Source organism: Dipodomys ordii, unplaced genomic scaffold (assembly GCF_000151885.1).
Source record: "Dipodomys ordii isolate 6190 unplaced genomic scaffold, Dord_2.0 Scaffold55, whole genome shotgun sequence".
NCBI lineage: Eukaryota > Metazoa > Chordata > Mammalia > Rodentia > Heteromyidae > Dipodomys > Dipodomys ordii.
Genome location: NW_012267271.1, coordinates 3893930 through 3920171, shown reverse-complemented (window position 1 = coordinate 3920171; position 26242 = coordinate 3893930). Strand labels below are relative to the sequence as shown.

Here is a 26242-nt window from a genome sequence, read left to right as displayed (position 1 = left end):
AGACTCCTATCTCCAATAAACCACCAGAAAACCGGAAGTGGCGCTGTAGCTCAAGTGGTAGAGCGCTCGCCTTGAGCTGAAGGGCTGAGGGACAGCGCCCAGGCCCAGAGTTCAAGCCCCACGGCCGACAAAAAAAAAAAAAAAAGTTTCATGGGCTGGCTTTGAACCGCAATTCTCAGATCTCAGCCTCTGAGTAGCTAGGATTACAGGCGTGAGCCACCAGTGCCCAGCAAAAATCAGGGACTTTTAAGAACATTAAAAGATCCTTGTCCAAATACCTTAGTGAACATTTGACTATTTGACTAATTCCTGAGAATAATTCTAATAAACACTTAACGTCATGGATAATACATTGGGTTTCCTTTCCACTCACTGAGCATGCAGCTTACAGGATAGCTCAGCACTGCGTGCCTGAAATTCAGGGTTATCTTTTCCTGCTTTTTTTTTTTTTTTTGTCTGTCATGGGGCCTGAACTCTGGGCCTGGGTGCTGTAGACTTCAGCTGTAGACTAGCACTATACCACTTGATCCTCAGCCCCACTTCCCGCTTTTTCTGCTTATGTGGTGCTGAGGAATCGAACTGAGGGCCTCATGCATGCAAGGCAAGCGCTCTACCACTGAGCCACCTTCCTGGCCCTCCTGCTTTTGTTTCTTCTTTTTTTGTGCTGGTCCTAGGCTTTACCATAGGGCCTTAGCACTGTCCCTGAGCCTTTTCACTGAAGGCTGGCTCTCAAGCACTTAAGCCATAGCTCTAATTCTGGCTTTTTGGTGGTTAACTGGAGATAAAAGTCTCATGGGCTTTCTTGCCTGGGCTGGCTTTGAACCTTGATACTCAGATTTCAGCTTCCTGAGTAGCTAAGATTATAGGTATGAGCCACCAGTGCCAGGGTATCTTTGGTAAGCCTAGACAAAAAAAAAAAAAAAATTCTGGAGATTCTGTCCCCACCAATGGCCGGACATTGTGGCAGACACCTGGAATCCCAGCAAACAGGGGAGAGGGAAACACAATGGCTGGGAGCAATGTCATGCCCAGCAACACAGGGAAGCTCCAGTTGGGGGCCTGCAGCCCAGGCTGGCCAGGGTATCAAGCCAGACTCTACCTTGAAATTTACCAAGGCAAAAAGAGCCTGGAGACAAGACTCAGGTGGTAGCATGCCTCCTCCCCAGCTTGAGGACCATGGGGTGTCTGGGACCCTTGGGGCATGTCGGGAAGGGTGGAGTACCTGGGAACTAAGAGGGACAGTCCTCAGCTCTGGGTAGCTGAAGTCAGAACGGCCAGATTTGGACATGCTCAGAGTTGGCCAGCTTGGCCCCAGTTGCGCTCCTGATGTCCAATGAGGTGGGAAGAGGAGAGTTATGGTCTCCCCCATTTTATTGAGAGGACAGCCAGGGGCCAGTGATGTCTCTGTGGTCTCATAGCTGGTGTCTGTACCCAAGCCTAACAAATCCTAGAGCTCAAGCTCCAACCGGGACTTGCCTGTTGCTGCTCGGCTCCGCTCGGCGTGTGACCAGCTGAGAGGGGACTGTGTACCACCAACCCAGCTAAGTGCTGCCTGCAGGGCCCTCGGCCTCCCCAAACCCCAACTCACAGGCGATCTCTCGGCGCCGCAGGTTCTTTGTCTCTTCCTGGGTTATGGACATCAGCTGCTCCATTCTTATTCTAGAAAAGAACATCCACCCTAACATCTTCAGCAGGGCCTCCCACTGCTCTCAGACTGTCTCCTCCAGGAAGCCCATCCTGATTTCCCACAATGTGCTCCCTGAACCCCAGGGCATCACCCAGGCCATGTGGGGCCTTGAAGGCAAGAATGCCTTGTAAAGATGAATATGCCCTTAGAAAAGTGGCCTGGGATGTCCAGCACCAGTGCCCAGCAAACAAATGGGAAGATGTGGAATACTGCCCATAACTAAAGATAGCCAGGTCTCTTTACCTGTCATACTGGTTGAAATGAAGAACACTGAACCAGTCATGATGGTACATGCCTGCAATCCCAGCACTCAGCAGGTAGAAATCAGGAGGATCATAGTTTGAGGCCATCTCCACCAAAAAGTTCTCAAGATCTCATCTCAGCCAATGAAAAAAGCTGGGTGTGGTGTCATGCACCTGCCATCCCAGCTACAAGGAAGTGTACATAGGAAGGTCACAGTTTGAGGCCAGCCTATTTGAGTCCCTAGTTGAAAAACAACCATAAACCTAGTTACTCAGGAGGCTGAGAGCTGAGGATCACAGTTAAGAGCCAGCCCAGGCAGACAAATTTGAAAGACTCTTCTCTCCAATTCATTAGCAAAAAGCTAGAAGTGGAGGTGTGGCTCAAGTGGCAGAACACCAGCCTAGAGCAAAAAAGGCGAGTGGGAACTTGAAGCACTGGGTTGAAGCCTCCGTGCTGACACCAGAAATAGAACAAAGGGAAATAAAATAAAAACAAAACCATAACAAAGCAAAAGGAATGAGGATGTGGCCTAACAGGTACAAGGCCCTGAGTTTAAACTCTAGTGCCACCCCTAAAAGAAAATGCCAGGTATGGTGGTACATAACTATAATCCCAGCACTCTGGAGACACATGCAACCCCACCCGCATCCTTCCTTGGGCAGCCTCATGGACTGGGCTGACCTGGAACTGTAGTCCTCCCAATGGTCTCCTGTGTATAACGATGAGCGGTACTTGCCACTGAACATAGCTGAACTGAGAAGGAGTCTCATGAACTTTCCCCTCTAGACTGGTCTCAAACTGTAATTCTCCCATTCTCAGTCTCTTAAGTAGCAAGGATAGGCATGAGCCACTGGTGCCCAGTTTTAGATCAAATACATTAAAATAAGAATTGCATCGATGCAGAACACGAACATACTTTTTTTTTTTCTGGCCACTATTCCCTAAAGAATAGTAGCTGCACTGACAGGCATAATGGAGAGAGAAAGTGACAGGCAGATCTTTTCTTGTTTAGTTAAGGACTTGAGCATCTGCAGGTTTTTGAGTCTGCAGAGACCTGAACCAATCTCCCTCAGATGCCAAGGGACAAGTGTCTCCAGTCCTGTTTATTTATATCCTGAACTTTTTACTAGTCAGACTATTGCTGGGCATTCTGCATCCAGCCTTATTCCTTGGCTTTTGGAGTTTTTCTCAGGAGCAGGCGTGTCCTGAAGCTCCTGACAGCAGTGAACACTTGTAATCATGTCCTCTGAGAAGTGGTCTCCGCATGGCACGTTCCCCCCACAACGCAGCCCCTGGAAGACACAACTCTTACCTCTCATTCTCCAGCGACTTCAGAATCTCAGAGCTTTTCTTTTGCCTGTGGAGAAACCCAGAGAAGGCCTCTGTGGTCGCACCAGGCCCCCTCCAACTGTGCTGCCCCCACCCCGCTGTCTGGACACAGCACAGCGGACCCCAGCCTAGAGCTCAGGCGGCTGCGGGGGAGGGGAGTGGCTGTCCTGGGCCTCACCTGCGAAATGAGAATAAAACAAACAAAATGTTTCTTGGGTCTTTTGTTCAGTCAATGAGAAAACCAAAGAGTGGTTGGCAGTAAGAAGTTCTAACGAGTGATGGCCTGACTCCTGATTCCTGTGGTTCTTTGTCATTGGCAGGTGTCAGGGATGGAAAAAACCAAGTCTGGAGGCAGTGGGGTAGAGCTAATGTCAATTTCTGGAATCTTCCTGCAATGGGCTCGCTAACTAGGCCTTCTCAGGCTTCTTGAGATCCCTACCTGGTCCCTTTCTCTCCAGCTTGGTGGCTGCTACCCTGAACAGCATTTGTTAACCTAGATCTCACTATAGAGTAAATGGCTGACCCTAGGCAATAGGCTATTTAGAATTCAAAATCTTAGAGCAGGGCATGGCCTTAGCTACAGTGTTAAGCCCATCTATTTTACAGAACATAATGGGGCTTGTGGGGCACACTTACCTGAGGCCTGGTGTGTGTGTGTGTGTGCGTGCGTGCGTGCGTGCGTGTGTGTGTGTGTGTGTGTGTGTGTGTGTGTGTGTGTGGACAGAAGAGTTCCATGACAGGAACCCAGACCTGTAATGCCGCTCTCTATGTTGGTGCACTGAAGCACCAGCCTGGACTTAGGCAGTGGAAGACTTGGCAAGTACAGAGATCTTGATTCAAGGGTGGGAAGGGGCCCTGTCCCAGGCCCTCTCAGGGCATCGTGGAGGGCATTCTGGCTCCAGGCCAGGCCAGGAACTGACCTCTGGTTGTCTCGCAGGAGTTTCTGGATGCGGCCAGAGATAGTCAGCTCTGTCTGCTTCAGCTGTTCCTGTAGCCGCTGTCGCTCTGCATCGAGGTAGCGCTGGTGCTCACTTAGTCCCTGCTCCAGCCGTGTCTGCTCCTGTACACCGAGGCAGGGATCTGAGCCGCTGGACCCCGTAGTGTATACCATGGGGGCTGTGGCCTGGGTGCTGCACAGGGCCCCCTGCCATCCTGCCTCAGGGGGCCCTTCGTTGTCAGGAGGGGCACCAACCTCCTTGACTGTCTGCAGGATCTCGTCCTTCTGGCTGTGGCTCTGCTGAAGCAACTGGGCGTGCTGCCGCTGCCCTAGCTCCAGACGCCGCTCGAACTCCAGCTTCTCCAGCGCCTTTTGCTCCTGGGGGACCGACACCAACACCCTTCACCTCTGACCACAGCCTGCAAGACGCCGCTCCCCAGCCTGGCTCCAGTGGCTCATGCCTGTAATCCTAGCTACTCAGGAGGCTGAGATTTGAGGATCACTGCTTCAAGCCAGCTAGGGCAGGTAAGTCCTTGAGATTGTCTCCAGAGCCAGAAGTGGAGTTGTGGCACAAATGGTAGAGCACCAGCCTTGAGCAAAGAAGCTAAGGGATAGCACCCAGGCCCAGGCCCTGAGTTCAAGTTCCAGTACAGGCAAAAAAAAAGCTGCTGGTACCCCCTCTGTATATCACCTTTATAATAACAATAAAAAAAAATTAAAAGCTGTTTCCCCAGGAGTATGAAGCAAAGTTACAGAGTAAGAGGTATCTCATCTTACCTTCCGCTTTTCATAGTCCAAGAACCTATTCTGGGGGAGAAAAGACAGAGGTCAGGAGAAGGCAGCTGCTGTGGTTCTGGCTGGCTGATGGCCGACCATGGCTCCCCTGACTGCTGGCCAGGAGGTTGGGGGGATGGCAGGATGAGAGCTGAGAAGCCCAGGGTGAAGCCACCACAGGCTTTAGGACAGTGTTGGGAAGGCAGCACTATGAAGGCTCCATTCCCCAGATGTCTACAAAACCCACAGCAGCCACCAACACACTGGCACAAAGCTGTATGTACAACTTCCTGCAGAATTAATTACTCTGCAGACCAGACCAGACCACGAGCTCAGATGCCCACCAACGGGCCACAACATCATAGGTAATGATGCCTTGGACTATGAACACTTTTTTTTTTTTTTTTTTTGTCAGTAGTAGGGCCTGAACTCTGGTTCTGGGCGCTGTCCCTCAGCTCTTCAGCTCAAGACAAGTGCTCTACCTCTTGAGCTGCAGCGCCACTTCCCGCTTTTTTTTTTTTCTTCTGCTTATATGGTGCTGGGGAATCGAACCCAGGGCCTCATGCATGCAAGGCAAGCGCTCTATCACTGAGCCACCTTCCCAGCCTTGTGAACACTTTTAAAGTAAGAGAGTGTTCAATTTTCCTGATTCTTCCTCAATTTCCACTATTATTAGAGATATAAGCTGGGGGCTTGCTGGGGACTCACGCCTGTAATCCCAGCTACTCAGGAGGCTGATATCTGAGGATTGAGTTTTGAAGCTAGCCTGGACAAAAAAGTCCATGAGACTCTTACCTTCAATTAACTACCAAAAAGCTAGATGTGGAGCCAAGTGAGAGCATGAGGCCCTGAGTTCAAGACCCAGTACCAATACAAAGAAGGAAAAAGAGGAGGAAAAGGAGAAGAAGAGGAAGAGGAAGAGGAAAGAAGAAAAAAGAAATGTAAAGCATTCACATCAGCAGTGAAAGCAGGAAGTGAGAAACTAAGAGCCAGAGACTGGCAGAAGAATTACTGAGAATGCATGCTGGACACCAGTGGCTCACGCCTATAATCCTAGCTACTCAGGAGGCTGAGATCTCAGGATTGCCGTTCAAAGCCAGCCAGGGCAGGAAAGGCTGTGAGACTCTTATCTTCAATAAACAACTCAAAAAACCAGAGGTGGTGCTGTGGCTCAAGTGGTAGAGAACTAGCCTTGAGCTGAAGAGCTGAGGGACAGTGCCCAGGCCCAGAGTTCAAGCCCCATGACCGACAAAAGGAAAAAAAAAAAAAAGAATCACTGGGAGATAAAGCCAGGCCTACAGGCAGCTGACACTCCTGCCTGTGTCCCTGTGATGTCACCCTGACCTAGGGCTATCAGAGGGCCTGATATGTGAGCTTCCGGTGTGAGATGTTTGTTGCAACCCTGTCTCTTAGGAAGCTCTGCCCGGCAGAAGAGGCAGCCTGTCATCAATTATTTCAGTGTACTTGATACGAGGTGACACTGAGCCCTGTAAAAGCAAAGTAGGCAGGTAGCTGGGGCTGGGACTTCTAGGGATGTGACCTTCAACCTGAGAACTGAACAGTGATATTGGGGAGAATTCAGACTCAGAAACCATTGGTTCAGGAAGCACTAGCCTTGAGCTGAAGAGCACAGGGACAGTGCCCAGGCCCAGAGTTCAGGCCCCACAACTGACAAAAAAAAAAAAAAAAGGGAAGGAACCATTGGTTCAAAGGCCCTAGTGGGAAGGGGTGTGGCTTGCTCAGGAACAGAGAGAAACCTGGACCAATGATGTTTGGTGAGCTAGTGTCTGAGGCTTCCACAAAAGGTCCTAGAAAACAAAGCTAAGCCTACCTGTCAGGATAAAGCCCCTTCCTCACTTTCTACAATTAATATATGCTAATAATAATAGTAAAAAAAAATCCCCAAACCTCCACTCATGTCTATGACAAAAGAAAGAAAAAAAGAAGCTAAGCCTGTTGGACTGGAGAAATTTTGGGGTACAGCAATGAACATATCATGCCAATTGTACCCCCAATGCACACATGAGCACATCCATGTATGTGCACACCTTCATGCACACCACCACGCACACAGCAGCAGGCACTCACAGCAACAGGCAGACTAAGCTCACCTGCCATTCCACCTCCTCCCGGGAGAACCTGTCTGCGGGCCCATCGGGGCTGTCCTGGGAGATCTCAGCTCCATTTGGCTCCAGAACAGGCAGTAGATACTGAGAAGGGGGGTAATATTCCAGCCCTGATTCTGCAAGAGAGAGAGACACAGGCTGCCAGGGAGGCCCCCGCCCCCCCACCTCTGCCCTTGCCCCACCTTCCTCCTGCTCTCCCTGGAAGCTCTGCCCAGCTCAGTCCTGTGTGCTCTCAGTGCTTGCTGATCCTCTGGGCCCACCATGTGTTCACACATGTTAACCAGAAAGTGGCAAGTGCTCAGTGCAGTGTCAGTTGATGAAGAGATGGGCATCTGTGTTCCTGAGTGAGAACCCCGAACTTAGTGAAGAAACTGGGGCCGGGACATGGCTTTGCTAGTATCTAAGTGTGTGACACCTTGGGCATGACTTTCTCCTCTGGCTCTGACAGTTTCCTCCTGCATACTTTAAAAGGGTTCATGCCTTACACTTTTCTATTGCACTGTTTGATTTTATCTTTTGAGATAGGGTCTAGCTATGTAGCCCAGGACTCAATCTCTTGACTCACCTGCTGAGTGCTGGGATTACAGGTGTGTCCACCAAGTCTGGCATTGTTTGCAACTTTTTTTTTTTTGTCAGTTAGCTTCTATACTCCCACTTTGGAATGGTGAAAGTAGGCAACTAACAAGAAATACCAAGCGGGGTGCTGGTGGCTCATCCTTGTAATCCTAGCTACTCAGGAGGCTGAGATCTGAGGATCGTGGTTCAAAGCCAGCCCACAGGAAAGTCCATGAGACTCTTATGTCCAATAAACCACTAGAAAAGCAGAAGTGGTGCTGTGGCTCAAGCGGTAGAGCACTTGTCTTGAGCTGAAGAGCGCAAGGACAGCACCCAAGCCCAGAGTTCAAGTCCCATGACCGACCAAAAAAAAAAAAAATACCAGAAGGCCGGGAATCTGTGGCTCACACCTGTTATCCTAGCTACTCAGGATACTGAGATCTGAGGATCATGGCTCAAAGCCAGCCCAGGCAAGAAAATCCTTGAGACTCTTATCTCTAGTTAATTACCAGAAAAGTACTAGCCTTGAGCAGAAGAGCTCAAGGACAGTACCCAGGCCCTGAGTTCAAGCCCCACGACCAAAAACAATAAGAACAAAAAAAAGAAAAAGAAAGAAAGAAATGCTAGAAATAGGCAGTCTGCTGTCTACACATGAAGCAAAAATCCAGAGAATCAGGGAAGCAACACTGAACTAAGATCCGAGAGAATGCAAGTTACGTGTGCAAAAGGGAGTCCCGAAGGTCTTCTGGATCTTGGCTGGGCCTCACCATCTGACCCAGCCAGCTCCTTTGTGTAAAGGATTAGGATTGCTAGATGATAGGAGCACAGCTCACAGAGAAGAAAAGCTCAGAAAGAAGAAAAGCTCTGCAGTTGGGCTGGAGGTGTAGCTCAGTGGCAGAAGTGGTAGGTAGAATGCCTGCCTAGTGAGTACAAGGCCCTGAGTCCAAACCCAGTGCCACCAAAAAAACAAAAAGGAAGCTACAGACTCTATGTGTGTGCCCCTGCTCCCCTCCCCCAGGGCTTGACTGCTGTCCTTGAGCATTTTTGCTCAAGGCTAGTTGTAGCTTTTATTGTAACCACTATTTTGAGTCTATAACTCCCATTTCCTGCACAGAAAACAGGAAATGTTTTCCTATTTCTCCCTTCTCTATCCTGCTATATTAAAATAAATCCTTGCTAAAACTTAAAAAAATACTCTTTGCATCACCTTTATAACAATAAAAAATTTAAATGGGTAAATAAAATAAATAAGCTGGGCACCAGTGCTCATGCCTATAATCCTAGCTACTCAAGAGGCTGAGCTCTGAGGATCATGGTTCAAAGCCAGCCCCAGCAGGAAAGTCCATGAGACTCTTATTTCTAATAAACCGCTCAGAAAACCGGAAGTGGAGCTCAAGTGGTAGAGTGCTTGCCTTGAGCTGAAGAGCTGAGGGACAGTGCCCAGGCCCAGAGTTCAAGCTCCATGACCGACAAAAAAAATAAAAAATTAAAAAAAAAATAAAAACATGAAAGAAAAACTAAAATAACAAGATCTGTTGTTTATCAAATTGACTTCTTTTTTCCTGAATTGTTAGGATGGAACCCAGGGCCTCACACTTGCTAGGCAAGGCCTCAGCACAGAGACATCCAGCCCTTATTAGTAGAATCTCGAAGACACTAGCATCAGCCAGGCTGAGGGGAGGAAGGTCCTCATGGGGTGGAAACACATAAGTTCCTTGCTGCACACTGTCCCTCGGGGCACAGCTCACACTGTGCTAGGGAAGATGTGGGCTAAAATGCCACTAACGGTAGGAGAGAGGCTTTGATTTTAATTCAATCTCACTTATTAACTAATTGGTTAATGTCTGAGAGCATGGCTCACGTGGTAGAGCTCTAGCTCCAATATCAACCAAAACAACCCCTCCCCCCAAACACACAAAAGGGAAACTAACCAAATTCCAATAAAATAAACATGGGTACTGCTATTATTATTATTTTGGTGGTAATGAGATTTGAACTCAGGGCCTTGAGCTTGCCAAGCCAGGGGTACTCTACCACTCAACCCACACGTCCCCATTGCTTTTGGCTTTAGTCATCTTTTGAATAAGGTCTCTCATTTATGCACGGGCTGGACTGGACCACAATTCTTTTCATTAGTTGAGAGGAAGTTTTTTTGTCTAGGTTGATCTCAAGTTGTGATCCTCCCAATATCTGCCTCCTAAGTAGCTGATGTGAGGACCATGCCTGGCTCACTTTTATTTTATTTTGTGGTGCTGGAGACAGAACCCAGGGTCCTGCTCTATCTCTGATCTGTCTGCTCCCTGGGTCCAGAGTTCATTTTTCCTCACAAAGAGACCCAACTGATCTGGAATCATTTACATACTACGAAGGTCACTTGTACCATTGCTTCATCATGAATCAGAAGACCATGTGTATGTGTGCCTTGGCTCTGTTCTGAAAGCTCTGCAGACACAGGACATCTACCCTGACTTGCACGTCACACCCCTCTGCTGTTCTGGCCATCAGCAGCCCCAGGTTTAGCTCCTGCTGCCTTGCCCTGCCCTTCCTCAGGTTCAGGTCACCATCACCTCTTCCTCCATGATCCAGTGGCCTACTTGGCTTCCCATCCCCCATTCCCTTCTCCTCACAGAGCCTGAGCAACCTTTGAGGAAACAAGTCTCCCTGGACACTGGGCCTGGGCCCCTCTGGCTTCCTCTCCATCTCTCTTCCCCGGGCTCTGGTGCTCCAGACACAATGGCCTGCTGTCCATCACAGCTCAGGCTTCTCTGCCCCTCACAGCCCTTCCACGTGCACAACCTTCTGCACACAGCCTCTCTTTTCCAAGTCCTGGCCGACTCTCAGGTGCCAGCCATGCTCTTGCTCATGTGAGTCTTCCTACCTGAGATGTGCCCACGTCCCAGCTCCCAAGCCCAGCCTGTGACTTCATTTCAGTGTGTGCTTGCTTTGCCAGAGCCTGAGCTCCAGGCAGGCAGGAATGGCAGCTCTCTGGCCTCTGCTGTCCCAGTGTGGGTGGCACAGGGTGGCTGGTGGGGGCAGGTGGCCTGCTTTTACCTTTGCAGAGGAACTGCTGCACGGCTGCGGTGCCAGCGCCACACACCTCCCGCGGGGGATACAGCATGGACGAGGCGTCGAGGCTCAGCGTCTGTGGACACAGGGGCTCCTTACTGCCCAGCATGACCACAGGTCATGCAGTTTCACAGGACAGAATGAACCAGTGCTGTCTCCCCTGCCTACCAAGCAAACTGACTTCACCCAGGTGGCCCTGGTCACCAGCAATGTGTAGCGGCTGCATGTGGCCACGTACATGGAAATTTTACCTAGCTAAAGTCACATCAGGTTTAACGTCAGTTCCTGCGCCATGTTTTAATGGCTCACAGGTGGCTAGTGGTTCCCTGGGGCCAGCATACATGAAAGAACATTTCCATTACTGACCAGAGTTGTGACCCAGCCCAGCCCAACCCACTGTGGGGTCCCTGAGCTGTCCTGAGCCACGGCTTCCTCAGCCACCACACAGCCACCACACCAACCTGGCAGACTGTGTAAGGAAGAAGTGACATTTGGGTTCCTCAGCCACCACACAGCCACCACACCAGCCTGGCAGACTGTGTAAGGGAGAAGTGACATTTGGGTGCACCTGGCCTTCAGCGTGGCCACTGATTTGGACTGTATAGTCAGGACAGGACATTCTCATGGGTAGCACTGAATGGACCCGTGTTGGCCTGCCTGCAGCTGTCCTGAGAATCCTTCTGAGGCCTGTGCCCCAGCAGAGGCCCTTCTGTGGAGGATGGCCATTTCCCCTCACTGTCTGTCCAGCCCCCTCCCACCTCACCCCAGCCCTTCTGCTCAGATCTGACAGCAGAGAGGTGTCTCCTCGGATGCCTGGCCAGATTTGATAGAGATGTCCCCACTCCAGACACCGAGCTATGCAGAGGTGACAAGCACAGGGGGCAGATCCAGACAGCCTGACAGACATGTCATCTATGACTCTCGCCGTGTAGTCCTGGGGAGAGCCTGCCCACTGCCTGGGCCTCAGTTTCTTCACCTGGTAAGTGGCACCACAGTATCTGCCTCACACGATTGCTGTGAAGATTCGGGGAGCTAACACAGGCCTTGACTTAGTAAGCACTGGCTGTCAGTCACATGTTGGAGAGCCTACCTTCCCAGAGGACAGCCTTGAGTGGGCTCCTCTGTGTCTCCTGAAGGAAGGGAACTCATCAGCACCTTGTCTTGGGCTTCCACACATTTCACCTGTGTGTACTGCCCAACCTCTGCTGTTCATTATGGCTGCCTGAGCTGACACACACCTCATGCTCTGATGGCATGGGTTTCTGTGTTGCCAGGCCAAGGCACAGCCCCCACTTCCTGTCTCCCTTGCCCTTCCAGCTTCCTAGGCTCCTAGGATCTGGGCTCCAGGAGCAGCACCTTCTGGGCACCTTGCTTCCCTTCCCAGCATACCCTGTGCATCCCATCTCTGGCCTCTCCTTGCCCTGTTTCCTCTCCTAGAAGCTCCTGTTGGCCACGTCCATGCCTACATCTCATTTTCTTTTCTTTTCTTTTTTGGTTGCGAGGATTGAACTCTGGGCCTGGGCGCTGTCCCTGAGCTCTTCAGCTCAAAGCAAGTGTTCTACCACTTGAGCCACAGCGCCACTTCCGGTTTTCTGATGGTTTATTGGAGATAAGAGTCTCACGGACTTTCCTGCCTGGGCTGGCTTTGAACCGGGATCCTCAGAGCTCAGCCTCCTGAGTAGCTAGGATTACAGGTATGAGCCACCAGCCCATATCTCATTCTTCAAGATCTGGTTCAAATGCCACTCTTATGCAGGGTTAAACCTCTGCTTACACCTGGCTTCCTGTCCACACATCTGTCTCTATGAGCACTTCAGGATCTCTGGGACCTGGCACCCTGCGGCACTCAGAGGGCACCCCGGGGAGCATGGCTCCACACTCACCTCCAGGGTCCGAACGTGTGCAAGCAACTGCGGCAATCTCTGAATCTCATTTCCACTGACGTCTAGAGTGCGCAGGCTCCGCAGCTCCCCTGTGGTGTCTGGCAGCTCCTTCAACTTGTTGTCTGGACAGAGCCCAAGAGCAGAGCTCAGCAACCCAGAATCCTGCAACTGTCCTGCCTGACACTCACAGGACCAGAGGAGGGGCAGGAGGTCAGCTACCACTTACTGAGGACTTAGGAGAACTAGCTATACCACCGTGAACCCCAATTTTTTCATCTTATTGTAAGATAAAGCCTCAGCACAGAGAAGATGCACGTGATGCCCTGGGCAACAATCAATAAATGGGACACCACTATTTTGTGTGTGTGTGTATGTATGTATGTGTGTGCACGCATGCGCTCCCACACGCGTGCATGCACACGCCTATACTGGGGCTTGTACTTAAGAGCCCAGAGCTCTCAATTGGCTTTTTTGCTCAAGGCTGGAGCTCTACCACTTGAGTGGCAACCAGTTCTAGCTTTTCTGCTGATAACTGGAGAAGAGTCTAATGGATTTTCCTTGGAACCTTGATCCTCAGATCTCAGCCTCCTAGTAGCTAGGATTATAGGTGTGAGTCACCAACCCCTGGTGGGGACCACAATTTTTACAACTGGTCACATGTACCAGTTAGCTAAGCTGGAACTTCTGTGTAGCGACCACTTAGGGGCAGGAAACTAAGGAGCGGGCATCTGAGGTGGGGTCTCTGCAGAGAGTAAGGAGCCTGCACTATCATCTGGGCTGGTCTCAAGTCTCACTTTCCTCAGCTGGAATGCCCCCACCCCCACAGTCCTCGGCCTGCCTCACAGACTGTCATTCAGAACTGCTGCAGTGGCTTCTCCATCACTCATTCCTTCGGTCCCTCTCTTGGCCCAGCTGATCCTGCTGCCTGGCCCTCCTCTCACAAAGCCCTGGCTCTGAGCAGTCAGGGAACCCTCTGGATACACCTGTCTCCTAGCAGTAGGCCTGTCTGGTTTGTAGCGTTGTCCCCATGCTTAGTGGCTCAGGGAGTGCCTCCCTTGTGGTTCTTGGCTGTGTCAACCAGGAGCTTCCCAAAGGGGCAAGGCTTTCTGGTCACATACCTTTTATATTGAGGGTCTGGAGCTGGATCAGGTTCCCAATGGAGCGTGGGAGATACGTCAGTTGATTCCTTTCCACATTCAATACCTGAGGGAGAAAGCAATGACATAGAAAGCTACACACAGACAGCAGTAACTTCCGCTATGACCCTCACCCCTGCTTTGGGCCAGCCACCAGCCACTGTATCCATATACCTGTGTACTAGGCTTTGAACTCAAAGCCTTGGGATCTCCTTAGCTGGTGCACTACCACTTGAATCTTTTGGTGGAAATAAGAGTCTCATGAACTTTCCTGCCTGGGCTAGCTTTGAACTGTGGTCATCAGATCGCAGCCTCCAAAGTAGTTAGGTGTGAGCCACAGATGCCCATCCCTCTGTGACTTTATTGATTCTTACAAACCCTATTTAGAAGGGAGAGATAAGTATGACCACATTTGAGAGGTGAGAAAAATGAGGCCCACAATAGTGAGATCATGTGCCCGAGAGAGCCAAGCCAAGACCAAGCCCTGCTCCCAGCTGAAGCTCCAGCATTTATATCCACTACCCAGTTGGGGAGGAAGAAAAGAAGAGGAAGGGCTAACAGAGGAAGGGGTTGGGTGAGGAGGGCAGGATTAGGCCTTAGCCATCCCAGTGTCAAAAGAAGGGAGCCAAGCCCCATTGCGATCTGGACTAGGTCTCAAGGCCAAAGCCAGTGGTACTGGGACGGGACCCGGGCTGGGAGGATCCCAAGGCTCTGCACCCTCCAGGGTAGGGCACCACATGTGATGGAGGCCAACAGGATGCCACTCAAAATAGCCATTACAAACTGACACTGTGCTTGCTTTTTTCCATTGAGTCTGTCCTTGGGGAAGAATGGCAGCATCAGAGATGCAAAGGCAAATCAATAATCAACTATGGCACCTGTCATCCTCTCCTCCTGCAAGAAAACAGCCCAGCTGTGTCCACAGGCTCATTCTGCCCCTCAATCTCTGTATCACTTGCTCCCTCAGCCTGGGATGTGTCCTCAGGGAAGAGGCCCAGAGTTGGGACTCCTTGTGGGCACCTCTGTGCTCAGCCTTGGACGCTGCCCCTTAACTGTCCTGGGGCAGGTCCTGCCCAGTAGAGCAGGGAGGAAAGATGGAAATATGTACTGTCAGCTCCTAATTTTTTTCCAGACTGGAGACCTGTCTGTGCTTCTGTCCATCTTAGGGAAGATGGGGTGCTGGCTAGGCTGGGCTGTGAGGAAGCAGTATGTGCCTCTAATTTAATAGCTATATTGCTTCCCCTGCTTAGGACATTATTTAGTTTGACACAGGGCTTGCAGTGTTTTATCCCAGTGAATGGCATCTTAAAAATTATAAAACCCTTCATGCCTGTAACTCTACCTACTCAGGAGGCTGAGATTTGAGGACAAGGTTTGAAGCCAGCCCAGGGAGGAAAGTCTGAGGCTCTTATCTCCAAATGGTGCTGTGGCTTGAGTGGTAGAATGTTAGCCCTGAACAAAAGAAGCTCAGGGACAGCACTCAAGCCTGGAGCCCTGGGACTGGCAAAAAAGAACAAAAATAAAAGACTAAGTACATATCTGATGAACCAAAGATGTTTACAATGTATTGTCAGGTGTCCAAAAGCTACAAAATAGCAAATGCAGCAACTCAATAAAAGTATCCATATAAATGTCCCCCAATCCTGTACCAAGGAAGGTACTGTGGTCACGGGGACAATTGCTGCTGCTCTGCCACTCGTTCCCTGTGACCTTGGGCAGGTTAGGATCTTCTGTGCAACATGAGGTAATGTCACATACATGGTGACGGTGCGCATGGAGGCTGCACCTCACCCCTCTCAATGCGCCAGGCAGTGAGCTGGGTAGTGGTGCTCTCAGACACTGGCTTTCTGCAGTCTGCAGTGGGTGCTTTTGGGAAGTAAGATAGGGGTTCTAAGACGAATACTGGGATCTCTCAGACAGGCTTCACAGACACACTGGGCTCACAGCTGAAGGCTGAGGCTGCAAACCACCCCAGAAAGGGCCAGGAAGGGCCACTCCAGCAGAATGGACAGCCCACATGGAGAGGTCCTGCTGGGGTAGGGACAGGAGACGGAGGGTTTAGGTGACTACTAAAGCAAAGGGGACAGAGTAAGAGGGAGGCTTGGAAAACAGCTAGGTCCCATCATTTGGGGGTTTACATTTTCTTTTCTATCTTCTAGGTGCTCGAGATGGAACCCAGGACCTCCTGTATGCTGCATAAGAGCTCTGCCCATGAGCTCCACCTCCAGCCTGAAAAGGATCTTTAGGATCCCAGTGAAGAGAAGGGGTTTTCAGTGTGAGCAAAATGGGGTCCCCTCCATGGTATGGGGGCAGCCCTGAGATGGGCCTCACATGGTGGTGGCTAGGAGCAGCCACGCCAATATGCAGCTTTGTACAAGGCTCAGTGAAGGGCTGCTATAGCTCAGGAGCAGGGAGCTGTGGGCCAGTGTGAAATCTCACCATGCTTGTAGTACAGGCTGGCCTAGAACTCATGATCCTCTTGCTTCCTCCCAAGTGCTAGAATCCATCTTTTCCTTTTGCAAGTCAGGGCCTTGTGCTAACTAGACAGACACTCTACCACTTAAGCCACATCCAAACATCCAATATCCCAGAACCCACCTTTTCCTTTTTTCAAGTATATACCAGGTATTTTTCCTATAACGCTGTAGACGCCCAAGATGAAATCTCAAAGCATAGGCCAAAGCCTGGTAGAGACTACCACAGTCAGACTGCGCTGGCAAAGGTGGCGCTGGCACCTGAACAGTGTGAGGCCACTGGCCACAGCACAACCAGAACATTCCCCACCAGAGATGGGCTTCTGTGTCCTGCATCCTTACCTGGAGAGCTGTCAGCTGTCCTATGTCATCAGGAAGGGCTGTCAGCTGATTGTCATGGAGATCCAGAACCTACAGAGGGAAGACACCTCTCAGTGCCCAGAATCCCAGGCTTTAGGGTAGCCAGAAGTGACAGCGGTCATTTCATGTCTATGTTACAATGATGAACTCCCCTTCCTCCCTTCCTCTCGCTCTCCCCTCATTTTAGTGCTGGTAGTTGGATTGAATGTGGGGCTTCATGCCCCCACTTAGCTTTTTTTTTTTTTGTCAGTTGTGGGGCTTGAACTCTGGGCTTGGGCGCTGTCCCTTCACTCTTCAGCTCAAGGCAAGCACTCTACCACTTGAGCCACAGCTCCACTTCCAGTTTTCTAGTGGTTTATTGGAGATAAAAGTCTCACAGACTGCCGGGAGCTGGTGGCTCATGCCTGTAATCCTAGCTACTCAGGAGGCTGAGATCTGAGGATCTCAGTTCAAAGCCTGCCTGGGCATGAAAGACTGTGAGATTCCTATCTCCAATAAACCACCAGAAAACCGGAGTGACGCTGTAGCTCAAGTGGTAGAGCACTCGCCTTGAGCTAAAGAGCTGAGGGACAGCACTCAGGCCCAGAGTTCAAGCCCCACGACCGACAAAAAAAAAAAAAAAAGTCTCACAGACTTTCCTGCCCTGGCTGGCTTTGAACCATGATCCTCAGATCTTAGCCTCCTGAGTAGCTAGGATTATAGGCATGAGCCACCTGTGCCCGGCTTCCCTTAGCTTTTTTTACACAAGGTCCTACCATTCTCTCTGTCTCTCTCCCCTACCCTTATTTATTTGTGCCAGTCTTGGAGTTCGAATTTAGGCCTGGGCACTGTCCCTTAGCTTTTTTGCTCAAGACTAGTGCTCTACCACTTGGGCCACAGCTCCACTTCTGGTGTTTTGGTTGCTAATTGGAGATAAGAGCCTTATGGGCTTTCTTGCCCAGGTTGGCTTCCAATCATGATCCTCAGATCTCAGCCTCCTGAGTAGCTAGGATTACAAGTAGGAGCCACTGGTGCCCAGCTTTTTCTTTTCTTCCCTCCTTCCTTCTCCTCTTTCTTTCTTCTCTCTTCCTTCCTTCCTTTTTTCCTTCCTTCTTCCTTCCTTCCTTTCTTCCCTTCTTTCTTTCTTCCTTCCCTCCCTCCCTCCCTCTTTCTCCTCCTCTTTTTTTAATTTTTTTTTTTTCTAGTTTGAGAAAAATTCTTGCTATATATCCTAGGCTAGCATGGAACTCTTTCTACTGAAGTCTCCTGAGCACTGAGATTACAGGCATATGCCACAACAGCTATCCTTCATTTTCTCTTTTCATTTCTTTTTTTCCGTGTGTGTGTGTGTGTATGTGTGTGTGTGTATGTGGTGGTGGGGGGGTTGTGGGGCTTGAACTCTGGGACTGGATGCTGTCCCTCAGCTCTTCAGCTCAAGGCAAGTGCTCCATCATTTGAGCCACAGCGCCATTTCTGTTTTTCTGGCTTTGAACCATGATTTCTCAGATCTCAGCCTCCTGAGTAGCTAGGATCACAGGCGTGAGCCACGGGCACCTGGTCCTTTTGTGGTTGTTTTAGGACAGGGTCTCACAGTCAGGAGGGGCTTCACCTAATGCCCTCTAAGGCCCTGCTGTTTCGTCCTGCTTAGGTCATTGGCTTCCAGGCTATGTTTTTAGGATTTAGTTTTCTATATAGCATGGGAGCTCAGGGAGGCATGTGTCCCAGGCACAGCACACAGAAGTGCCCAGCACTGACACCCAGGCCCAGAGTTCAGGCCCCACAAACGACAATCGAAACAAAATAAAACAAAACAAATCCTTAACTGATGGTTCAATGAGGCCAGTATGGCACAGAAAAACTTTAACAGACGAGCTGGGGGCTGGTGGCTCACGTCTGTAATCCTAGCTACTCAGGAGACTGAGATCTGAGGATCACGGTTCAAAGCCAGCCGGGGCAGGAAAGACCGTGAGACTCTTATCTCCAATAAACCACCAGAAAACCAGAAGTGGTGCTGTGGCTGGTAGAGTACCAGCCTTGAGCTGAAGAGCTCAGGGTCAGTGCCCAGGCCCAGAGTTCAAGTCCCATGACTGCCAAAAAGAAAAGAAACGAAACAAAACTTTAACAGATGAAACCCCATGGGGATGGGGGGGGACAACGGGTGCGTGAGGGGGGATAGCAGTGGGGAGGACTCAGGAAAGCCAGCTGCCACCTGGAACACCTGGAGAGGCCCCAGTACCTTGATGGTTGCAAGGCTCAGGAGGCTGCAGGATTTGGGAAGCAGAGAAGTAAGGTGGTTCGTATGTACAATCAACACCTGTGAGGAAAAGATTTGAGAAATATCAGGTTGCAGAAGAGCCTGGCCAGGAAGATGGTTTCTCCAGTTTCCAAAAGGCAAAAACATGCAGCAAGTGATTCACTGAAGACACTCGGCTCACCTTCTTCTGCAGAACTTTGCATGTTGCAAAAGCCCCAAATGGAATCTAAAATGAGATAAAGAAAGGTAAGTAGGTGCCACCTCTCTTGCCAGTTTCTCCTTTGTTGTTCTCTGAGGGATAGCTAGGCAGGAGGTAAACTAGGGAAAAACAATGATTTGGAGAACAGTGCTCAGCCCAGGGTGGGAAGAATGGTGCTGGGGTAGGGTCAGCCTTCCCCCAGTCAGGTGGCAGGGAACTGCCCTGTCCCACCCCTGTGCCTATCATGAATACGACTAGGCTAGCACTGGGGATTTTGTGGGTAAATTTTCTCCATTCTTTCTTCCCTTTCTCTCTCCCTTCATCTCTCCCTCCCTTCATTTCTCCCTCCCTCCCTCCTTCCCTCCCTCCCTCCCTTCCTTCCTTCCTTCCTTCCTTCCTTCCTTCCTTCCATCCTGTCCTAGGCACTGTTCCTGATCTTCTTTTGCTCAACACTAGTGCTCTACCACTTGAGCCACAGCTCTACTTTCAGCCTTTTGGTGGTTAATTGGAGATAAGATCTCATGGACTTTTCTGCCTGGTCTGGCTTCAAACTGCAATCCTCAGATCTAGGTTCCCTTATACCTGGGATTATAGGCATGAGTTACCAGTGCCTGACCTCCCCACCCCTCTCTCTCTCTCTCTTTCTAATAGGAGATGAAGTTTCACTATGTTGCCAGGATGGCCTCAAACTCATGATCCTCCTTCCTCAGCCTCCTGAAAGCTGGGATCACAGACATGCTCATCACACCCTGCTCCATTTCTAACTAAAACCTCTGGTTCTTTCAGAACTATGTCAAAACCAAAGGATCTTCTCAATTCTTCTGGGAAAGAATAGAATCTAAGGAAACATCTCTTTATTAATGTTCTAGCCTTTTAAAAGTCTGATTCTATGTCTGTCTTCCCTTGGGACATAGGATCCAAGGGAACAGGATGGTCAAATGCACAGTCTATATACCACCCTCACATTACCTCTGACAGCTCACATTTAGAGATATCAAGGATATCATCAGCCCCAGCTTCTTTTGCCTAAGGAGAAAAAAAATTCAATTTTATATTAGTTAATTTTCTTTTTCTTTTTCTTTAGCATGGAGCTGGGGATCAAGCATGCTAGGCAAGTGCTTTACTACTGAACTACATCCCCAAACTACTGTATAAACACTCTTATGGAGTGGATAAAACCAGGCAAGGTACAAGGTAACACAGAATTAAGGAGCTGGAAGGGACCACAGATATCTTCTGGTGCCCAGTGTGCCTGGTTTTGCTGGAGCTTGATGGCTCAGCAGGGAAAAGAAGGCAGTAAAGAAGAGGGCTAGACAGGCGCCGGTGGCTCACGCCTGTAATCCTAGCTACTCAGGAGGCTGAGATCTGAGGATCCCGGTTCAAAGCCAGCCTGGGCAGGAAAGTCCATGAGACTCTTATCTCCAATAAACCACTAGAAAAGCAGAAGTGGTGCTGTGGCTCAAGCGGTAGAGCACGCGCCTTGAGCTAAAGAGCACAGGGACAGCGCTCAAGCCCAGAGTTCAAGCCCCATGACCGACCAAAAAAAAAAAAAGGACGCTGTGCCGTGCAGGGATGGGGAGGCATAGGAGGACCAGGAAGGAATCAGAGGAAATACACTGTCCCTCACCAGACACATCTGGTATTCCAGGCGTTTCCGAGCCTCCTCACTGGGTTTCCGCTTCCGGAAGAAGAGAGGCATCTTTCACTTTACCCAGACAGGTCTTTAAGATCCTAAGGCATAGGACAGAGGTTAGAACCCTAACAAATTGGTCCGAGTCCCTGACTGGGTCCCTGACAGTGACCTCCATGCTGGCAGGGTTCTGTTAACATGCTTATCAGTGCCCTGAGCCCACACAGTGGTGCTCAAGACAGAACACACAACTCAAAGGGGTGGAAAGAGCATAAAGGCAGGCCAGGTGAGCCACGGTGAGATCTAAGTGTTACCCTTTCCCTGTTCCAGGCCCCAGCTCTCCTCTACCATAGGGAAGGAAGTTCCCTAGGCACTTTTAAGGATGCTCTCTGAGGACTCTAACAGACTCAGCTAGTCCCTGTCAAGAGTGACATAAGGGGCTGGGAAGGTGGCTCAGTGGTAGAGTGTTTGCCTCACATGCATGAGGCCCTGGATTCGATTCCTTAGTACCACATAAGTAGAAAAAGCCAAAAGTGGTGCCGTGGCTCAAATGGTAGAGTGCTAGCCTTGAGCTGAAGAGCTGAGGGACAGCGCCCAGGCCCAGAATTCAGGCCTGATGACCAACCAAAAAAAAAAAAAAGAGTGACATAAGCAGGATCAAACCAGTGCTAGCCATGGTGTGGAAAGCTCAAACTATACCATAAGAGAGGTATGAATTCAATAAAGATGAAAAAGCAATCATCAGTCATGTGGGTACCACCTTCCCAGTTATTATCCCATGTGATTCTCATCACGGCTCTGTTGATAGTGGAGAAACTGAGACACTCATTAAGTTCAGTGATCTGGTTATACAGCTTGAAAGGCTGCAAAACCCGCTTGGGATCCTGGTCTTACCAGTTCTCATCCTGCACAGTTTGCCCAACTCAGTACAGGCTCATTACACTCAGAGCTAGTGCTCATTGCCTTGTCCAAATCTGCACAGTCTCTATAAAGGACAAGAGCAACCAGAAACAATTATCCAGACTGAGTGTGGTTACAACACAGGCTTTGAGATGAAGTATTACTGGGTTTGAATCCACACCTAGCACCCATCAAATGCGTCACTTTGACCTCTTAGCGTCACAGCTTCCTTAACCATAATTCTGTTAGCAACAGTAGGTTTTGTGAGGAGCCAGTGATTACCAGCTTATCTAGCTAGCTAGCTCGCTTGCTTGCTGATCCTGGGTTTTGAACTCACGGCCTCCTACTGTCCTTGAGCTTCTTTTGCTTAAGGCTAGCACTCTACCACTTAAGCCACAGAACCACTTCTGGCTTTTTCTGAGGAGTTTGATAAGAGTCTCACAGTCTTTCCAGCTCCACCTGGTTCAAACTGCAGGGGTGAGCCACCAGCCCCCAGACCCGTGAGAGGGCTTAATAAATAGAAGCCACACGTGACAGCAACATACCAGTGAAAAACTGATTCAGGGACCACTACAGGAGACTGGGAGAAGAGGAGCAGGGGGCATCTCGGGCACCCGAGGGCGCACTTGTTCCTGAATCACGGGTCTTGGCCCTGGGTGTGAGCTGTCTGAGGAGGTTGCCTGAGGCTGCCAGGCCCGCAGGTACCGTCCTGCAGTGATGGGGAATGCTCTAAAAGCTCTCTGCCATCCTCCCTGATGGCCTGCAGTTGCCCAGTGCTTCTGGCCTCTTTAAGGTCTCACTCTACATCTGTTCCCAGTGACCACAGCCTCTCCTGCTCCCCAAAGACTGGCTTTTCCTCATCCCTCTCGCGACGTGCGGACACCTCTCAGCCTTCTTCCCAGCTCCGCTTTTCCCAGTACGATGTCCCCGGTCCATCCCTCCTCCACGCGCGGCCGGGGAGAGCCGCACCCACCCGGGCTGGGCGGGGCAGTGGCTCACCTGGCTCTGCGGACAGGGAGCTCCCGGGCGTTGGGGTCCTCGGGTGGAGCCCGGCAGGTTGCTCACTGGGAAGGCTCGCTCATGGGCGTGGGGTCGCGGACCACCGGGCGCCGGCTCAGCGGAAGCCCAGTGTGGTTCCGAACTCAGAACCTTGGAAAGTCTTGCAGACCAGGATGACGAAGTCTGAGACTCTGGGAACTGCGGAACTGCAGGATGAAGAGTTACCCTGGATGGTCTGGGTGGCTAAAATGCACACACAATGAGAGGGCTAGAAGGGCCCTAGGGGTCGCCGTGTCCCTGGGCCCCAGAATAGGGGAGCGGACCCCTCTGAGGAGGGGCGGGGCTCGGGAGTGGTGCCAGTGACCCCGGAGTGATCCTCATGACAAGGGACCGCAGGGACCGCCAGGGCCCACGACCTCAAAGGTGGCCCATCCTCTCTGACTACCTCCGGGCTAAATGTCCCGAACCCCCTTTTCCGACCCTACCTCACCCCGGTACCCAGCTTCCGGCCGTCAGCCTCAGGAGCCTGCCCATAAAAATCATGGCGACCAGGGCGTCGCCCGGAGGCGGGGGCGGAGCCTCAAGTTATCGCGAGAACCGCGTATTCCTGCCTATATCTAGCGTGGTCCGGGCTGTTTCCGGCCTTTCGTCTTTCGGCTCGGAGGAGGCAAAGGTGCAACTTTCTTCGGTCGTCCCGAATCCGGGTTCATCCGACACCAGCCACCTCCGTCATGCCGCCTAAGTTTGATCCCAACGAAATCAAAGTCGGTGCGTGCCCTAGATGCGGACGGGGTCGCGGACGGAGCCAGGCTCCATCCCGCGGCTCGTCGGGCCTGCGGTCCCGCCGCGCGCCTTTCCCAGCCGGGCCCTGGGGCCGCTCCCCCGAGAGGCGGCGCGGGCCGGCCCTGGCGGGGCTCCCCTTTTCTGGGCCTCACGTGTAAATGGGGAGGGAGGACCGGAAGACCTGTGGCGGCCTTGCAGCCCGCACGCCTAGGGTAAGGCCCGTCCCCGCGCGGTCTCGGGGCGGCTCTGGCCGAGGGAGGGCCGAGTGCCGGCCTCGCACCTGCGGAGGCGCCCGGTGCTGCTCTGAAAAGAGGCCTCTCCGGCTCTAACCAGAGGTTCAATTCCTTCCCAGTGTACCTGAGGTGCACCGGTGGCGAGGTCGGCGCCACGTCCGCCCTGGCCCCCAAGATCGGCCCCCTGGGTCTGGTAAGTAGTCCCTGCCTGAGGGCCGAAGTTTCTGTTTTTAACATAACTCGAGAACAGACTAGGGTCTGTTTTGTGCAAACGGGGCTCTGGCAGTTGTGCAGCCATTTCGTCATCTCTGATCGAGCATAAGGCATGAGGGGCCATGGAAGAAGTTACCACGAAGTTGGGGTGCACCATGTAGTTAGCTGTCGTCCGCGTGTCTAAACGGCAGCCAGGATGGACCTTAGGTCAGGTTGTGAGATAATGAGCATTGGGGGTGAGGAGAAGCCTAGCCCTATTGGACTAACTGGATTGTGGAAGAAGGCCCTACTGAGCATAGGAGCTTGTGTTTATCTCTGAATGTAAACTCAGTAATGGCCATGGCTAGCTTTACTCCTTGTGGTTGCCATTTTGGCCTCTTGCTTCTTGCTCTATATACTCTGCTTTTATTGCGTCTGCATGCATCCGAATTTATTAAGTTTTTGTCCTTGGTGTCCCAAGCTTCTTTTTGGTCTGTTTCAAGCATTTCTAACTGCTTCCTTGCCCTTTAGGGCAGCTAGTACTTGAGTGGAGTTTAATAAAAGCATTAATTAGGCATGTGCAAAGAATTATAAAGGAGTAAATGTCCAGACCCCTAGTATTTTTGTATCAGTTTGATACCTGCCCATTAAATGTAGCCGGTGGTAAGTGTCCTTTATCCCGCTGTTTCTTAAGACAAGGTTGGTAAATGACTCAAACATTGTACCCCTACCGCTCAACCTTCCTAGAGGAAGGCTGAAGGCTCTTATCTCTGTTTGTGAACAGTACTGGACACAATGTGATTACATGCTTTCATTTCTGCAGTCTCCAAAAAAAGTAGGTGATGACATCGCCAAGGCGACAGGGGACTGGAAGGGTCTAAGGATTACAGTGAAGCTGACCATTCAGAACAGACAGGCCCAGGTACTTCTTACTGTGCTGGGTTTATGGGTGGTAGAGGCAGCACCCCTCTGAAATTCCTGAACCAAATTGTCATTAGTGGTAAACAGCATTTCTCTCTGGGAAGTCCTTCCTTGTAAAGGGGGTGGTCCGGGGACAAAAGCATAAATCTGGGATATTAAGCCTTGTCACTTCTGGTCACATTGAGTATACTATTCCCCAAGCTAGCAATGTGGTTTAGGCATTCCAGTAATTCAAGTGTCTGGCCCACTCTCTCTGAGAGTTGTGTCTGACAGAATTGGAGTTGGGGATATATTCACAGCAAGAATCTGTTTTGCAGATAGAGGTGGTACCTTCTGCCTCTGCCTTGATCATCAAAGCCCTAAAGGAGCCACCAAGAGACAGAAAGAAACAAAAAAACAGTGAGTTGGATTTTCCCTAGATTTTTTTTGGTAATGAAACCTGAGTTGGCATGGGACTGGAAAGTAAGCCAAAGGTTATCAAAAACATGCCATGTGCTTGGTGCATACAAGGAAGAAAGGGTTTGCTCCTAGCCACCCGCCACTGCACCTGATCAGTTCTCAGTTGACTGGTGCAATCCAGTGGTGAGCTAATAATAAACCCCAGCTTTTAGGAAACAGGGTTGTTCTTCATGTGGATGATTCTGTGCCGAAAGCATGGGGACAGTCCTGAAGTAGATAAAGGAGTGCAAGTTGTTGGTGACCCAGTCTCAGATTGAGAGAAAGCTTTTTCTTCTCTGCAGTTAAACACAGTGGAAACATCTCTTTTGATGAGATTGTCAACATTGCCCGGCAGATGCGGCACCGATCTTTAGCCAGGGAACTTTCTGGTAAGAATTTGTAGCCATCTTAACCAAATTGGGGTGCTTTCACTGGATGCTTAGTATTGGCACTTAAAAGACCCAAGGTTTTAGCTGGGCGCTGGTGGCTCGTGCCTGTAACCCTAACTATTCAGGCTGAGATCTGAGGATCTTAGTTCAAAGCCAGCCTGGGCAGGAAACTCCGTGAAACATAAACCACCAGAAAACTGGAAGTGGCGCTGTAGCTCAAGTAGTGGAGCGCTAGCCTTGAGCTGAAGAGCTGAGGGACAGTGCTCAGGCCCAGATTTCAAGCCCCACGACCAACAACAACAAAAAAGACCCAAGGTTTGGGTGCAACAGCCCATGGAGCTGTAGGAGTTAAGTTCTGTATGGTGGGGACTCAGGTATCCTACTGACCTCAAACCTGAGGATTATTGGGGACCAGAGTCCCCTCTGATGCCATTGTTTGTTTGTAGGAACCATTAAGGAAATCCTGGGCACTGCTCAGTCTGTGGGGTGTAATGTTGATGGCCGCCACCCTCATGACATCATAGATGACATCAACAGTGGTGCAGTGGAATGCCCGGCTGTAAGTGGCTTCTGTATCTTATGCTTGGTTCTAAGAGGGGCCAGAGATTGAGGGGAAATAGTGGGTTTGGAAATGAGTCAGTGCTGGGCTGGGGTTGAGAGAAAATTGTTGGATCTTTACTGAGAGCCTTTTTTTCTTTCTACAGAGTTAAGAAGCACAAGAGAAACTTTCAATAAAAAACATCAGATAACCAGTG

At 50.6% G+C, this 26242-nt stretch overlaps 2 protein-coding genes across 3 annotated transcripts in view; one reads left to right on the top strand and one right to left on the bottom strand.

The window, feature by feature from the left end:
• The window catches only part of Lrsam1 (leucine rich repeat and sterile alpha motif containing 1), a 37879-nt gene extending 14796 nt beyond the window's left edge, over positions 1-23083 (bottom strand). Inside the window, exons 1-16 of one of the 2 annotated variants that reach the window (XM_013021395.1) lie at positions 23017-23083; positions 22532-22737; positions 20630-20733; positions 19972-20028; positions 18985-19029; positions 18786-18863; positions 16553-16621; positions 13719-13803; positions 12601-12722; positions 10703-10793; positions 7082-7212; positions 4974-5003; positions 4452-4574; positions 4180-4319; positions 3243-3287; positions 1589-1659 (exon numbers count right to left, since the gene is read on the bottom strand). In XM_013021395.1, the coding sequence (XP_012876849.1) occupies positions 1589-1659; positions 3243-3287; positions 4180-4319; positions 4452-4574; positions 4974-5003; positions 7082-7212; positions 10703-10793; positions 12601-12722; positions 13719-13803; positions 16553-16621; positions 18786-18863; positions 18985-19029; positions 19972-20028; positions 20630-20701 (1159 nt within the window). In that variant the 5' untranslated portion in view covers positions 20702-20733; positions 22532-22737; positions 23017-23083. The remainder of the gene's footprint in view (positions 1-1588; positions 1660-3242; positions 3288-4179; positions 4320-4451; positions 4575-4973; positions 5004-7081; positions 7213-10702; positions 10794-12600; positions 12723-13718; positions 13804-16552; positions 16622-18785; positions 18864-18984; positions 19030-19971; positions 20029-20629; positions 20734-22531; positions 22738-23016) is intronic. The other variant, XM_013021396.1, reaches the window with a different exon arrangement.
• A 69-nt stretch (positions 23084-23152) lies between these two features.
• On the top strand, positions 23153-26242 carry Rpl12 (ribosomal protein L12). Its single transcript, XM_013021404.1, has 7 exons — positions 23153-23299; positions 23667-23740; positions 24563-24661; positions 24978-25059; positions 25401-25487; positions 25934-26046; positions 26192-26242. The coding sequence occupies exons 1-7, from the start codon at positions 23263-23265 to the stop codon at positions 26195-26197; spliced, it is 498 nt and encodes a 165-aa protein (XP_012876858.1). The 5' UTR covers positions 23153-23262; the 3' UTR covers positions 26198-26242.